The sequence below is a fragment of the Chelonia mydas genome, chromosome 5, assembly GCF_015237465.2.
Source record: "Chelonia mydas isolate rCheMyd1 chromosome 5, rCheMyd1.pri.v2, whole genome shotgun sequence".
In the NCBI taxonomy this organism is placed as follows: domain Eukaryota; kingdom Metazoa; phylum Chordata; order Testudines; family Cheloniidae; genus Chelonia; species Chelonia mydas.
Window position 1 is genome coordinate 5026304 of NC_051245.2, and position 13531 is coordinate 5039834.

A 13531-nucleotide genomic window follows, 5' to 3' on the forward strand; every position below is an offset into this window, starting at 1 on the left:
CACATACAACTGCAATATTTGCATGCAACTGCAAAAATCGGATCCTCAATCACAGAACTTTGAGGGTCAGAATAGTTTCCCACCCTCCTGTCCCCACAACTTTAGGCCCGACTCCAGCAAACGCACACTTAGCTTTACACAAACGGACTTCAGTGAGATTATTCATGTGTAAAATTAAGCACATGTTTAAATGTGTGCAGGATCAGGAGTTTACAGAAAATTCCATTCCTTTCCTTTCCTCCTTCACTTACCCGAAAGTAAGTTACTTAAATGGATTTAGTTCAAACTATATTTGAAATAAATTCATCACAGGGCAGACTCCAAGCATGAGCAGTTTCAGTCATAAGGAGACTTTATGGAAGTTATAAATGAGGAAAAACAGTTTAAAATTAAAGTGAAGTTGCAACCTTCGCTATATAGAGTTTGCTTCTGCAAACGCTATTCCACTGGCCTACTGTTGGTTTAATTTCACACGCACATGCATACACCAAGCTAGGGATTTTCCCATTTTCTGAAGTGTTCTTAATGCCATGAGTGAAAGATACCAGACTGAAGTCCTCGGTTTAGGCAGAGAACAGGCATAGGCAACAGAAACGTAAGTTTCCACGCCACTGCCCCACCAATGCCCTTCCAGCCCTGACATGAAAGAACCAGCTCTAGCAGAGACAAAGCAGACTAATCTCCATTGAGCACTCAAGCCATGGCCTCTGTGCTGACTGCCAGTTAATGCCAACAGTGGAGGTTTCTGAAGAGCCACACATGTCCACTGAAAACCTGGATTGAGACCAAGTTTATTTCACACAGGTCAATCAACAGCCAACAGAAAATGGCTACTTTTGGTCAGTAGCAGGATGGTGAAAGGCTCTAGAGTCTCCTATTAATCCCAAGAGCCACCCAATCCCGTTATATTATTAGATGGGGGGCGGGGGGAATCTATATTAGAGGCAACACAGAATGTTTTACGGGGAGTTTCCTCACATTAATCTTTCCAATACAAAAATACGGCACTTCACTTACCGTGAAAGTCGGATCCCGACTTCTTAGAAGCCATTTAGAATCTGAAAAACAGTTTAGAAGCATTAATAATCTTTCACATGTTAAATAATATAATATATGAGCTTCTATTTTGTCTTCCACCCAAGGATCTCAGGAAGCTTTGCAAATATTTGTTCAAATTTAGCCTAATGGCCCTGAGACATGAGTAAGAAAACCCATTTTATAGTCTGCGAAACAGATCTGGATTGTTAAGTATTTATTTAGCGTGCGCATATTCGTCTAGCCAAGCGAGGACATTTTCAGTGGTGTGATCCAGTTCTTCTAGGCCATCGCTGAACCTAGTCAGCAGGCATTCATCGACAATGTGCATCACCGTCGGTGTTGCACCGCAGCTACACAAAAGACTGTCACAAAGGCCCCAGCGATACTTGCCCGGTCCAGAACCTATTCAACAGGGACCTTGGAGATGGGGCAGGTCAAAACCAGGCAGGCAAATTGTTAAGTAACTTGCTCAAAGTCACACCATCGGGGCACAATCAGGAAGAACCTAGGTACCCTGACTCTGTGTTTGAAGCGCAAGAGCATCCTTCCTCTCCAGCTGGTCTTAAGATAGTAAACATGTTTATCCTACATGGGGGAAAAAACCAAACCAAACCAGATTTAGCTCATTTGTGTCCAAAGCCCTATTTTCACTGATACGCTTAGAAAGTGAGAGCGCCTTTCAGGAGTCAGGAGATGCAGAGAATTATGCAGAAGCCAGCAGTGAAACGGACATTTGTCCATGTGCACTTTCCACTACCTAGCGGGCAGAAAACTACAGAGTGTAGATTCCATAAACATCGTGTATTATCTTAGAACATTTTAACCGAAACTCTCTTTAGTTAATGTTAAGAAAACCTCTGCAGAAGCTGGGACACAGACCAAAGGGAATACAATGTGCCTAAGATACGCACGAATCTTCTAGCAGTCTGTGCACTACACCTGCCACCTGTGGACGAGCACAACAGAGGCCGCAGCTGACTAAACAAACACAACATGCATCTGTTTTCTCTAGTTACTGAGTTTACAGTGGCAAGGTTATTAGATCTAGAGGCCCTTGGACGTGGTTTCATCGGGAAGATCTTTGTTTTGATGAGTACCGAGGGAAAGGAAGGAGTTTGCTCTGGTGACTGGAGGAAGAGGATCTGTCGGCACTCCCAGATTTTATTAGCTTCGCCAATGACTCGCTCTCTGACCAGATTTAGATCTGAACGCTGGCGGCCAAGAAAGGCCCCTTTCAGCACAGCAGCAGGCAGCTCAGCAACACCCATTCTAATGAAAAGCTGCTTCTCAAACGCAGCTCGCAGATTACCGAGAACACTTCCTGCCCGGATAACTCCGAGCACTAAAGAGCCCGAACAAGTGCCCAGCTCGCCTTGTCTAGGAAAAGTAGATGGTGGTTTCAAACAATAAAATTGTGCTCATGTTTTAATTAATATGATTTTAAACAGCACTTAACACCTAACGTAGACAGGATTTAGATCCTAGAGTTTCATATTATGCATGAATCAAGGTCAGCACATTGGATGGGAGGGGCCTACCATGCACTCTTGAAGGGACCTTAACATGGTCTGGCCCCACCAACTGGTAGCAAAGAAATCTCACCCTGACTGGGGCAGACCTATTGTTGACACCCACTTACCATAGGCCATCTTCCTAGAGAAGAATGAGCCTAATAGATGTCATCATTAGGAAGTTCCCCCTAAAATGTTCCTTTTCTTAATTTCATCCCACTATTCCTGGTCAGACCACATTTATGGCACCCAAGGAGTCTTCTCCTTCCTTACTGTGCATAGATATGAAGGGTGTAGGCATTAACACTCTCCCCCTGCCTCCCCGCATCACTCCAAAATGGCATTGATTTACCAAGCTCACTCTTACTCAGTCTTTCTTCAAATAAGTCTCCTTGGATTCCCTCCAATATGTCTACCTCCTATCAATGAGAGGACCACATTTGAACAGAGCATTTTAGGTGTAACATCACCTGAACCAAAGAAAGGAAAAGAACCACCTACCCTGATCCACAAGTAACGCACATGAAAACAACTCCAGGTTTCTGGTGGGGTTTTTGGGGTTGCAGGTTACAGAAAGCATTGCCTGCTAACCCACGGAGTAAGTTTCCTAGCTTGCCCGCCCCAGCTATAATTGCGCTGCAGTGTCCCTTGCCATTGAAAGAAACAAGACAGCTGTGCATTGTTTATTGCGAATTCAATTTAGTGAATGTTCTAAGTGTAACTTTAGCGCCTCTCTTCCTGCTATTACACTTTCCCTCCAAACTTCACTCCGCTTTCTCTTGCTTGTCATTCCTCTACTAAGTCCTGGTGCAGCTCTTCCTGCGTTTCCTTCTCCGTCCCCCCCTCCATACCACCCCCCCCTCACACCCAGGCCTTGGAAGTTGTCAATAAATACCCAGGACACAGGACTAAACCTGTGTTTAGAAGTTTAGTAGCCAAAGGGACGTAATATAGGTACCACTCCTGTCCCATTCCCGGCACTGTCCAGGGGACGTACCCAGGTAAGAAACCAATCTACCCCAACCTACTGCCCCGGGACCAGGTTCAGGGTTAGCAACTTTCACAGCCACATCCAGCTTGGGTTTGATTGCCCACAAATTCCTCTTTGCTGAATGGAAGAAAGAGCATGCCAGTCCCTCTGCACCCGAGCCAACAGACACCTCAACTGCCCGCAAGCGAGTTAGGAGTTTCTACAACTTTACCTACCACCAGCTGCCTGGCTGCTACCCGCCCCCCCACACTCCTTTTTGGGTCTTCCTCCTCTGTGAATAGCTCCAGGGGTGTCCTCTGCTACTACTAAGAGCTTTGACAGTCAGCAGCTAAACTACAATCTATTTCATTGCAACCCAGAGAGCTCTGAACAGCAGTTTTGAGCATGCTCCAGCCTGCAAAGTACTGAGTTTGAGCCATCTGCAGACTCAGGAAGGGAGCAGTGCCTCAGTTTACATTCAGTTCTCATTTGGAATGTTTCCTTTGCAGTTATAAGGACTAGAAATGTAACGCGCACACTGGGAAAGTTTCCTACTCACCATGGGCAGAGGAGTCTTCAAGATCTGTCTTTAATCCTGCTGTACAGCCCTCTCCCCCCATTCCTTCATGATTCCATATGCAAGAGCTTTGGTGAAGGAGCAGTGCCCTTTATGACTCTCTGGGATCTGTCCAAGGGGGAAGGACTGGGGTGATTTTAGCACCCTAACAGCCTCACCTGCCAGGTCTTGTATGCAGGTCACCAGTATACAATCACTAACAATGATAAAGGCAGAGAGATCCAGTAGTGACTGCATGAATGTGAGACTTTATTCTGTGCTCTTAAGGTCCCCCATCACCATCCCCAGATCTGTCTGTTCACCATGTCCCAACATGAAACAACTGTCCAGAGTCTACCTGTAGCGGGGTGGACACCCGCTCGGGCCCAGAGGGGTTTAAAATAGCCCTGGAAGAGGGCTGGGCCAGAGGAAAAGCTGGGCTGATGGCAGATCAGCCGCAGCTGGGGGCCACGCCGCAAACAGACCCAGTGGGCCTTAGAGAAGCCAGGAGCAGAAGAGCACTCTCTCTCTAGCCCTGAGAGGGAGGGACCTGGCTGCAGAGAACTGAATAGAGACCTAGTTTGGAGCAGGGCTAGGGAAAGGCCAAGGGAGCTGGGTAGCTCCAGCCAGGAAAGCCCCAGGCTGCAGGCCTGGGAAGGCCTATTAGGTATGGGGGTTGCAGGGGCAGCCACGGGTAGGCAGAGGCAGCAGGTCCAAACCCAACCTTGCCTGTGATGAGTGGCTCATACTGTAGTCTGCCCCAGGGAGCTGGGGCTAGCTGGTGACTGGCAGGAGCCTACAACTGAGGCGAGGTAGGGATAGTGGGTGGGGGGTTCCCCTGGGAGGGGGAGACCCAGAACTGTTGGGGTACTGCCAGGGGGCAGCACCCAGTTAAAGCGGCACTGGGGTCCTGAGAGGGACACGGGAGCCAGCAGCAAGGCGAGACACCGGCCGACAGAGGGCGCTCCAGAGGCTGGAATGCTAATTCCCTGAGACGACCAGCAGGAGGTGCCACCAGTGAGTCTGCGCCCGGCTACACCACCAAACCTTCCTGGAGCACCATGGGCTCATTTTAGGCTGTGAGCAATGAGTCATGTTAGGTAACTCGGAATCTATTTTTAACTCAACCAGGTGTCATTCTGCTGATGCTTTCTCTAATACACCTCTAGGCTTGTTTATTTCACAATTTCTCTTAATTTCTGTACAATTGCCAAAACACACTAAAGCAAACACTACTGGCTTTGGTGATAGCTGGTCCCCCTGAAGAGGGAACAAAGAAAGTACTTCAGCTTCTTGAGGGATGCAGAGAAAAGAGTACACTAAGTCTGCAGCCCAAATAATGCAAAGAAAGGCGGCCAAGGACCAAGCAACTTATGGATTACCTGGCACAGTTGCACTGTTAACTGCCAGTGTAAATGGGACTTAAACTGACCCCAATTCAACAAAGAAAGGCATTAGATAGTAGATCACACACTATATTAAAGAGACTATGCCTTTTAGACACCAAATCATAGGGCTGGGCAATAGCTGAAGATAGAAACAACATACAATGACTAAACAAACGAGGATTTGGGGAAGTCAACTTGATATTTATTACAAGAAAAAGCAACATGAGTTTATATGTAGGTAGAAACCATATTTGATTCCATTATCCTCACCCTTCATATGTCACTAGCCTTGGATTGTCAGATCTTTAGGACAGGCACTGTGTATACCTCTAATTTCAGCACCTAGCCCAACGAGGTCCAACTCCAAACAATGACCTTTGGAAACTACCATGGGTTATTACAAATCCTACATTCCTTACTATGATCACGTCTCTATTTACTGGCAAACGCTGGAGAACTGTCAGAAATAAAGTTGTGAAAGATACCTTAAACGGGAGGAGAGAAAAACCATTTTCAAACTTCAGTGCACAAAGGGGAGGGATTGCTCTGCGACTCCAACAGGAATTATCTAGAGTAAACTCACACCCTACACTACTGGCTGCACATCAGAGTACCAGAAGCAGCTTAATCCTTCCTGCTGCAGCAGAAAGACAGATTACAAAAGTTTGGCCCTGAAACGGATGAGATTGTAGATTATTATATCACTATAATCCTGATGAACCCTATCAGTCTGTGCAAAGAACAGGCTATGCATAAATGTTATACACAGGAATCTGCACTAGCTAAGCACTGCCAGTGAACAGGACACTGAACTTGGTCCAGGAACACCAAAGGCTAGTTGAAATATCTTACAAAAATAAAGATGTAAAAGCCCAGCACAAAAAGACTTCAATGGTAGTAACAGGTATCAACCAGGAATCGCAGTCATGCCAGAAGACTACAATTTAGGCTGTCTTCACTGCCCAAAAAGGTGCGTTTTTCCCATGGGATAATTAATGCACATTACCCATCTCATTGTAAAATCCTACCGGACACACGGCACGCTGCAGTGTTTGCTGTGAGAGAGCTCAGGAAGGTCAATACTATACTCTTTTCACAGTAAATTTTATTAAAGCTAGTGTTTAAAATCAAGTTTACACAAATTAAGAGGGAAGGTACTGTACATCTGGGGTCAGGCTTGCAGTGCCTCGCCTCCATTGGGATTTTACAGCAGTATAGCTACCCCACAGTAAATACACACCCGGTTTGCCTTTAGGGCTTGTCTACACTTGAAAGATCATTCAGATTAAGGTAGAGTGTGAATTTGAATTTGCAAGCCCTTACCTATGCATTTAGCAAACACTGGAATAGCAGGAAAATGCAAGACAGGGAATTTATTGCACTGGAGGGCTTGGCTGTCTGTGGGTTAACATTCACCTTACAAAAAGAAAAGGAGTACTTGTGGCACCCTAGAGACTAACAAATTTATTTGAGCACAAGCTTTCGTGAGCTACAGCTCACTTCATCGGATGCATTCACAATCCACTGAATGCATCCGATGAAGTGAGCTGTAGCTCACGAAAGCTTATGCTCAAATAAATTTGTTAGTCTCTAGGGTGCCACAAGTACTCCTTTTCTTTTTGCGGACACAGACTAACACGGCTGCTACTCTGAAACCATTCACGTTACAGGCTCCTTTTCGAAAGGGGTTTCATTTTGAAAACCTCCCTCTTCCACCATTCTGCGATCTGATTGTGGCAGAGGGCAATTTCCTACAATGTCCTGGACAAACCTTATTGAATTACATTAAACTTTATCGAATTCAATTATATTCAAAATACAATTGTGTGTTATTGTAGGATCATATGTAACTTTTCCAGGAAACTGCCTAACGTGAACCTTGGAGAAATGTTAGAAACTTCAAAGAACAGTTTGGGACAATACGTGGTTAGTGGGTTTCCTAGGAGGTACTTGGGAGGCCTTTTGAAGCTAAGTCCTGGGAAGAAAAACCTCATTGTCTACTGACTACCTGCTCCTGAAAACTCCAGCTCAAAGACCCCTGAACTATATAAAAGGAGGGACTAAACTTTTTATGAGTGCTAGTTCTGAGCAGAGACTGTTGTGAACTTTTGACCACAGAAGAGATGCTTCTGTGGGGTTTGAAGGACTGATCACCAGCCAGAGCCCTTGCTGGAGTTGGGGTGATCTCTGGCAAGTTTATTAGCACGCGTGAAGGTTCTTTCACTGTGTTTTAATACCTTTTCTCTGTAATGCTTTTACCTTAACAATAAATAAGCTTGCATAGAAACAGCTGTTTGATAGCTTAACTGTGGGCAGTTACGTTGTTGGTCTCTGAACAGAAAGCAAGCAGGTCTGTGTAGACAGTCTGTCTTTTGCTGTGGGTAACACAGTGAGGGCAGAGAACTGCTCAGCCTTGGAGATACCCCGGTCAGAAGCGAAGAAGACGTGGGTCCCCACCCAAGTGAGGAGATGGCTAAAGGAGCCAGAAGCCTAGAGTGGGCGCCCTTGCTGGACCACAGACGGGAAATATGGGTGCAGTTGCCTTGAACTGTGATCCCTCTCTGACGGTCTGTCCACGGACTATTTCCATGTGTGCTGGTTCTCCTCTACCAGGGTGGGCTTTGGGTGGCTGCAGCTAGTTTGTCACGCCTCTTAAGACTTTTTTTTTTTTTTTTTAAGTTAGAGAAGCTCTCTCCAGACTCTGCCATCTTTATAGCTGTTGACAATGTCATTAACACTGTCCCCAACCCTGCAATGAGCTTCACACAGGTAGACCCTGCAACCACAAGAAGCAGTCTCAATAACTAATAAATGTTAGTTCCGCATTCGTGTCCACCTGCCTGGAGCTCACTGCAGGAGCTGAGCCCTTATTCGCTTTTCCTCATTAGGTAAGTAAGGTTCCTCTCTATCCGTGTCCACTTTTAGCTTAGCTATCACTAATAGCTCATTCAACAAGTTCTCTCTGCAAGCAAGTAAATATGCCATCCCGAAGGCCTTCTGATATACGAACTGTGAAGTCTGCTTTTGAGGCACTTCCTCCAGGGTCACGCTAAGGTTGGAAAGGAGAGCGCTGCACAGCCATAGAGGCAAAGACATTAGCAGCTCCTTCTGCTAACTTTAGGCTTCATTAGCCCCCCCCCCAACAGAGGGTCAAATGGCACAGAAAGAGCCAGGCAGATGGGTGTGAAGGTGCGGCCAAGGGACACTGTGGGACATTTTCACCAGTGGGTGAGAAGGGCGTTAGATGGACTACTGCTAAAGTTACCGGGGAAGAGGACGAGTTAACTCTTCATTTGCACACATATTCTGTTACTGTATTTTCCCGAGTTTATGACTGTGTTCCCTGTCCCCTAATAAAGGCTCCCTTATCTGTACACAGTCTGAGTGTTTGGGAGTGGGGAAGTTCTACCCATTAAGGCACCGGGGAGGGAATATTTACTTTTCTCAGGTATCAGAGTGGGCTTTAGCCAGTTTAGTGACATGTCAAGAGGGGACCCTAGATATAATTTCGCTGCCATTTACCACCTGGCAGAAGTGTTACAGTTGTCTAGACTCCAGACCACAGGAGCCCTTTGAAGCAACTCTCCCGCTAAGATTCAGATGCCTAAGAAAATATTTCTTGCCTCATTTCTTTTGATGCAATCAGCAAACTTTCCGGCGTGATAGGCATCCACCACACTCAGTTCAGACCCAGCTCCTCTTTGATTTCTAAACAATAAGGAGACTTTGTTCTAAGTCCTTGATCTTGCAATTTACAGTGTGTGCTAGGCCGACTACACACACACACACACACGCACGCAGATCCCACTAAAGTCAATAGATTCAGCTGCCTTCCCACATGCTGGAAATTGCCAATCGAGGCCTCAGTTATATAAAGGGCCGTTTGTTTGTCATTTATATTGCATCAATTAAGTACATGGTCCTGCCTCAGCACAGGGGGCTGGATTTGATGACCTATCAAGGTCCCTCCAGGCGTGCACTTCTATGATTCTACAAGCGATTTGATTCAAATATGCAATTTCTGACGCAAATGCCACAGAAGGTATTTTAGATTGACAATATTTTAAGATGCAAATTTGATATTAAATATTTGTGTTATGGTAGCAGCCAAAGACCATAATGGGCATCAGAGCTCTGCTGTGCTAGGCTATGAACACACACAGATGCAGGTACAAACTCTGCCCTGAAGATCTTACAACCTACAAATTTTAATTGAAAGCTCTTACTCCTGGTAAGTGTTAAAGCTTTGTTACAGGATTCAAATAATTTGGAAGTCTAAAGCATAGTAAAACCAAGGCAGGCCAGAAAAGATAACCAATGTACAAGGCACAGACTCAATTACCAGTCTGTAGTCACTTCTGCTTCCATGCAGGTGACATTTCCCAAAAGTCTGCAGCAACAAATCCAGCCTTGTACTTCTAATGTAACTCGGCAGACACCACTTGCATTCACATCACTGCAGTCGGTATTCCCCTTTCATGAAAGGAGATTTCACTGAACTACCCTCCATAATGATTTTGATACCTAACGTCATTCGAAACCTGCATTTACGTGAAGTTACAACCACATCCCCCTAAGCAGAAGCAGCTGCTCTTTCACCAAGTTTGGCAGAAAGGGAGGTCTGAAGCAGACCCACTCTAATCACTTCAAGCGCCACTGCAAGCTTTGAAATCTGTAAGACAAAAGCCAAGACATTCCTTGTTTCAGGGCTGAGAAATATGCACTAGCCCCCATTGCAGCTCAACTAAACCTACAGAGTTTGAAAGTCCCGCTGTGAAATTAAAACAGTTTGGCCACTAGCTAAGGATTTAACAAGAAGCCCCACACTGTGATGCGACTCCACAAAGGGAGAAGACTGTACTAACAGCAGAATCTGATGAAAGCCACACTGCCAGTGCAGAAAATTTATACCGAAGGATCCACGTAACATAGCATGTGACTGTCTAAATCACAGGATTGGAAAAAAATCTGGATGGAGAAACCTTAAGCAGTTGCATTAAGGACAACACAGTTTGCAGACCCAAAATTTATCTCCAATCATTTTGCCCTTTTTTTTTTTTTTTTTTGGCAGGGACTGGGGGCTAGGGAGCTGGAACAAAGAGCTGTTAAGAGCTTCCCTAAAATAAAACCAGAGTAGGAGGGAGGGAGGGAGAGAGAGGAAGGGGGAGAGGGAGAAAGAAAAAAAGCAAATCCCAAAAACAAAAACATAAAAACATACTAAGGAAACAGTTCTGTGTCTCCCAGGGGTTACTGGATGGTTTGAAAATATGGTTTAATGATCCCAGTAATATTCACTAAAAGCTCCTTGTGCCAATATTACTGTATAGATTCAGCAACTGCACCATTTAGGAAGATCAATTTCTTTTCAACACTCCCCATCTTTTTATTCTAAAGAAAATGTATGAAGCATGCTATTATATTGCCTCTTTATGCCTCCTGCTAAACCAACACCATACATCAATGGGAGTTAAACCTGAAAGCAGACCAAAGAAAGTATAAATACAAAGACTTGGAGGACTTGTGGCACCTTAGAGACTAACCAATTTATTTGAGCATGAGCTTTCGTGAGCTACAGCATCCGATGAAGTGAGCTGTAGCTCACGAAAGCTCATGCTCAAATAAATTGGTTAGTCTCTAAGGTGCCACAAGTCCTCCTTTTCTTTTTGTGAATACAGACTAACACGGCTGTTACTCTGAAACCATACAAAGGCTTGTTAGAATAGCTATTAAAGTCACTGGATTTAAGAGCACATCTCATAAGGAGGACTTTCAAGACCCTTCTTAGCAGTAAACAGGGCAGTCAAACAACTGTTTTCCTTTATAACCCCAGTACAACCAAGACACTTTTGACCTTTACATCCCAAATCAAACTACACTATGTTTCCCATTAAATTAATCTATCTCTATATAATTGAAAGAAAATAAGGACTGATGAGACAGTAGGTGAGTGTCCTAGTTTTTCCATTGTAGAACAGCCCACCAACTATCTGAGTCAGGGCAGTAATACTCAGACCTCAGTGGCTCACCAAAAGAGCCACAGTAGTGTGAATTTACCGTTTTCACACACACGTACACTGTTCTCACAGCAAGATGACTGACCAAGTATTATTTCATCAACTACAACTGGTTAACAGCATAGTAACATTTGGGTGAGAGCAAGATCATTAATGAGGATGTTGAACTAAACCGGCCCCAGGTGAGACCCCTGGGGCAGTGGGGCTCAGGTTGATGGGGGCCCACTCCTTAGTGTCAGAGCAGCCATCAACTCTTGCTCTGAGGCCACCAAAATTTTGTTGCGGGAACCCTTTATGCTACTGTCTGTTAATACAGAAAGGGATTTATTCTTCAGCATCTCTTTACTGACAGGGCTGCTTCCTGCTGCAGAACATATCACAGACCACTCTACAAAAAGAAGAAATACAACTCAGATAGCAAGTCCGATTACATCATCTTTAGGATCCAGAAAGAGGAAGATACAGGCAACAGTACCCTGGTTTTGCAGTCAAACAATTATGTTTATGTGAACTGCTGCACTTACACTATCTAAGAAAAATTCATGAGTGTGATCAACCCTAGCTCTTCAGGGCATTAGCAAACCAACTGCCTACTGTTAGGAAGCAGTATCCCTCCAAGGCAGACAATTGCAATATTGGCCATTATGGATTGCCTTTTTTTGTTAGTTTCTTTTTTAGACCTGCCCATAACAGACAAGGCCTCACCCTTCTCCTGAAGTACCTGATATTAGCCACTGTCAGAGACTGGATACCCGACTAGATGGATCCTGGTCTTGATCCTGTATGATAACGCCTATGTTCCAACAGTGGTACTCTGAGTGTAATTATGTCCATTATTTAAAGCACTGATCAAGTTTGTTCATTCAGAATCACATGAAAGAGAAATGGAAGAGACCTCTTGATGACCAGGTGTAGGATGTACATCAGCACTTCACCAAACTGACTCAGAATGGATCTGAGTTAAATTCACGTACAGAAAAACACATGAAACTATGAGAGACTGAAGGTGACAAACACACACAGAAATAGAAGCCTATCTAGACCAACCCCACAATGTCCTAGCATTGCTTGGACAAATGGCAATTTCGTACTCGTGAGTGGGGAAAGGTGTAGGGGGAAGGAAAAGCACATCCAGAAAATAAGCTGCTTCTAAATAAACAGGGGAAAAAAAACCCATCAGCTTCATATCCCATCCCAGAAGAAAGCAGAATTTCACTGTTGCATATGCTTCCTTAACCATCCCCAGAGCAGAGAATTATCTTGCCACAGTTCCATAATAAAGAAGAATAGCAGCACCTAGCTCGTTTACTGCCCTTTTCTTCAATAGGTGTCAAAATGCTTTACAAAAGAAGCAAGAATCATTATCCCCATATTACAGAAGAGGAAGCTGAAGCACAGAGGTGCAATGACTTGCCCAAGGTCATCCAGCAGGCCAGTGGCAGAGCCGAGAACAGAATCCAGTTCTCCCAAGTTCCAGCCAAGTGTTTACACTGAGCATTTTATGAAAGTCTCCCAGCTTTAATCTCACACCGGTGCAGCTCAGTTTTATCTTTCCCTTCCACTCCTTGCTTCCAACTGAACACACTCAATTTTCCCCTCTTTTATGTTAAGCAAGCATTCATTGACAGTTTATTCTCCTAGCCTTTTGATATGAAACTACATTTTGTTAAAGGAACAGCAATTCATAAACTGGTCCACTGTCTTCATACAGGCTAGCAATTCTGCACTGATTTTTGCCTACATCACCTTCAGTTGCCCAGCAATACACAGCGCAAACTAGCCTTTCTCTCTGCACATTAACAGTTGCAGCTGCAGTTTCAAGACAGCAGCCACCACAGAAGTGCGTAGGGCAGACAATGCTATAACAAACCAAAGCTACTAGCTTTACAAGTAAGAGGAGTCTTAAGAAATACATTAGCCTCTTTTTCTTCTGACCCAATTGCACCAGTCCCAATCCAGTTACAAAATGAAACTAAGACTAGAGTTAAACTATTGGTTGCAACAGACACATGACTGTCCAACAGCTGTGCCTGTAGATATCTCCACTGGGAAAA

At 44.7% G+C, this 13531-nt stretch overlaps 1 protein-coding gene across 4 annotated transcripts in view; it reads right to left on the bottom strand.

Annotated features, from left to right (window-relative positions):
• UBAP1 (ubiquitin associated protein 1) overlaps window positions 1–13531 on the bottom strand; it is a 56580-nt gene that overhangs the window by 25919 nt on the left and 17130 nt on the right. For 2 of the 4 annotated variants that reach the window (XR_006290875.1, XM_037902421.2), the window contains exon 2: window positions 1018–1058. Coding sequence is in view for 3 of the 4 variants with exons in the window: in XM_037902421.2 (XP_037758349.1) it covers window positions 1018–1051 (34 nt within the window). In the remaining variant the exon portion in view is untranslated. Of the gene's footprint in view, window positions 1–1017; window positions 1059–4078; window positions 10136–13531 lie in introns of all 4 variants that reach the window. The other 2 variants (XM_043546567.1, XM_043546568.1) reach the window with 2 other exon arrangements.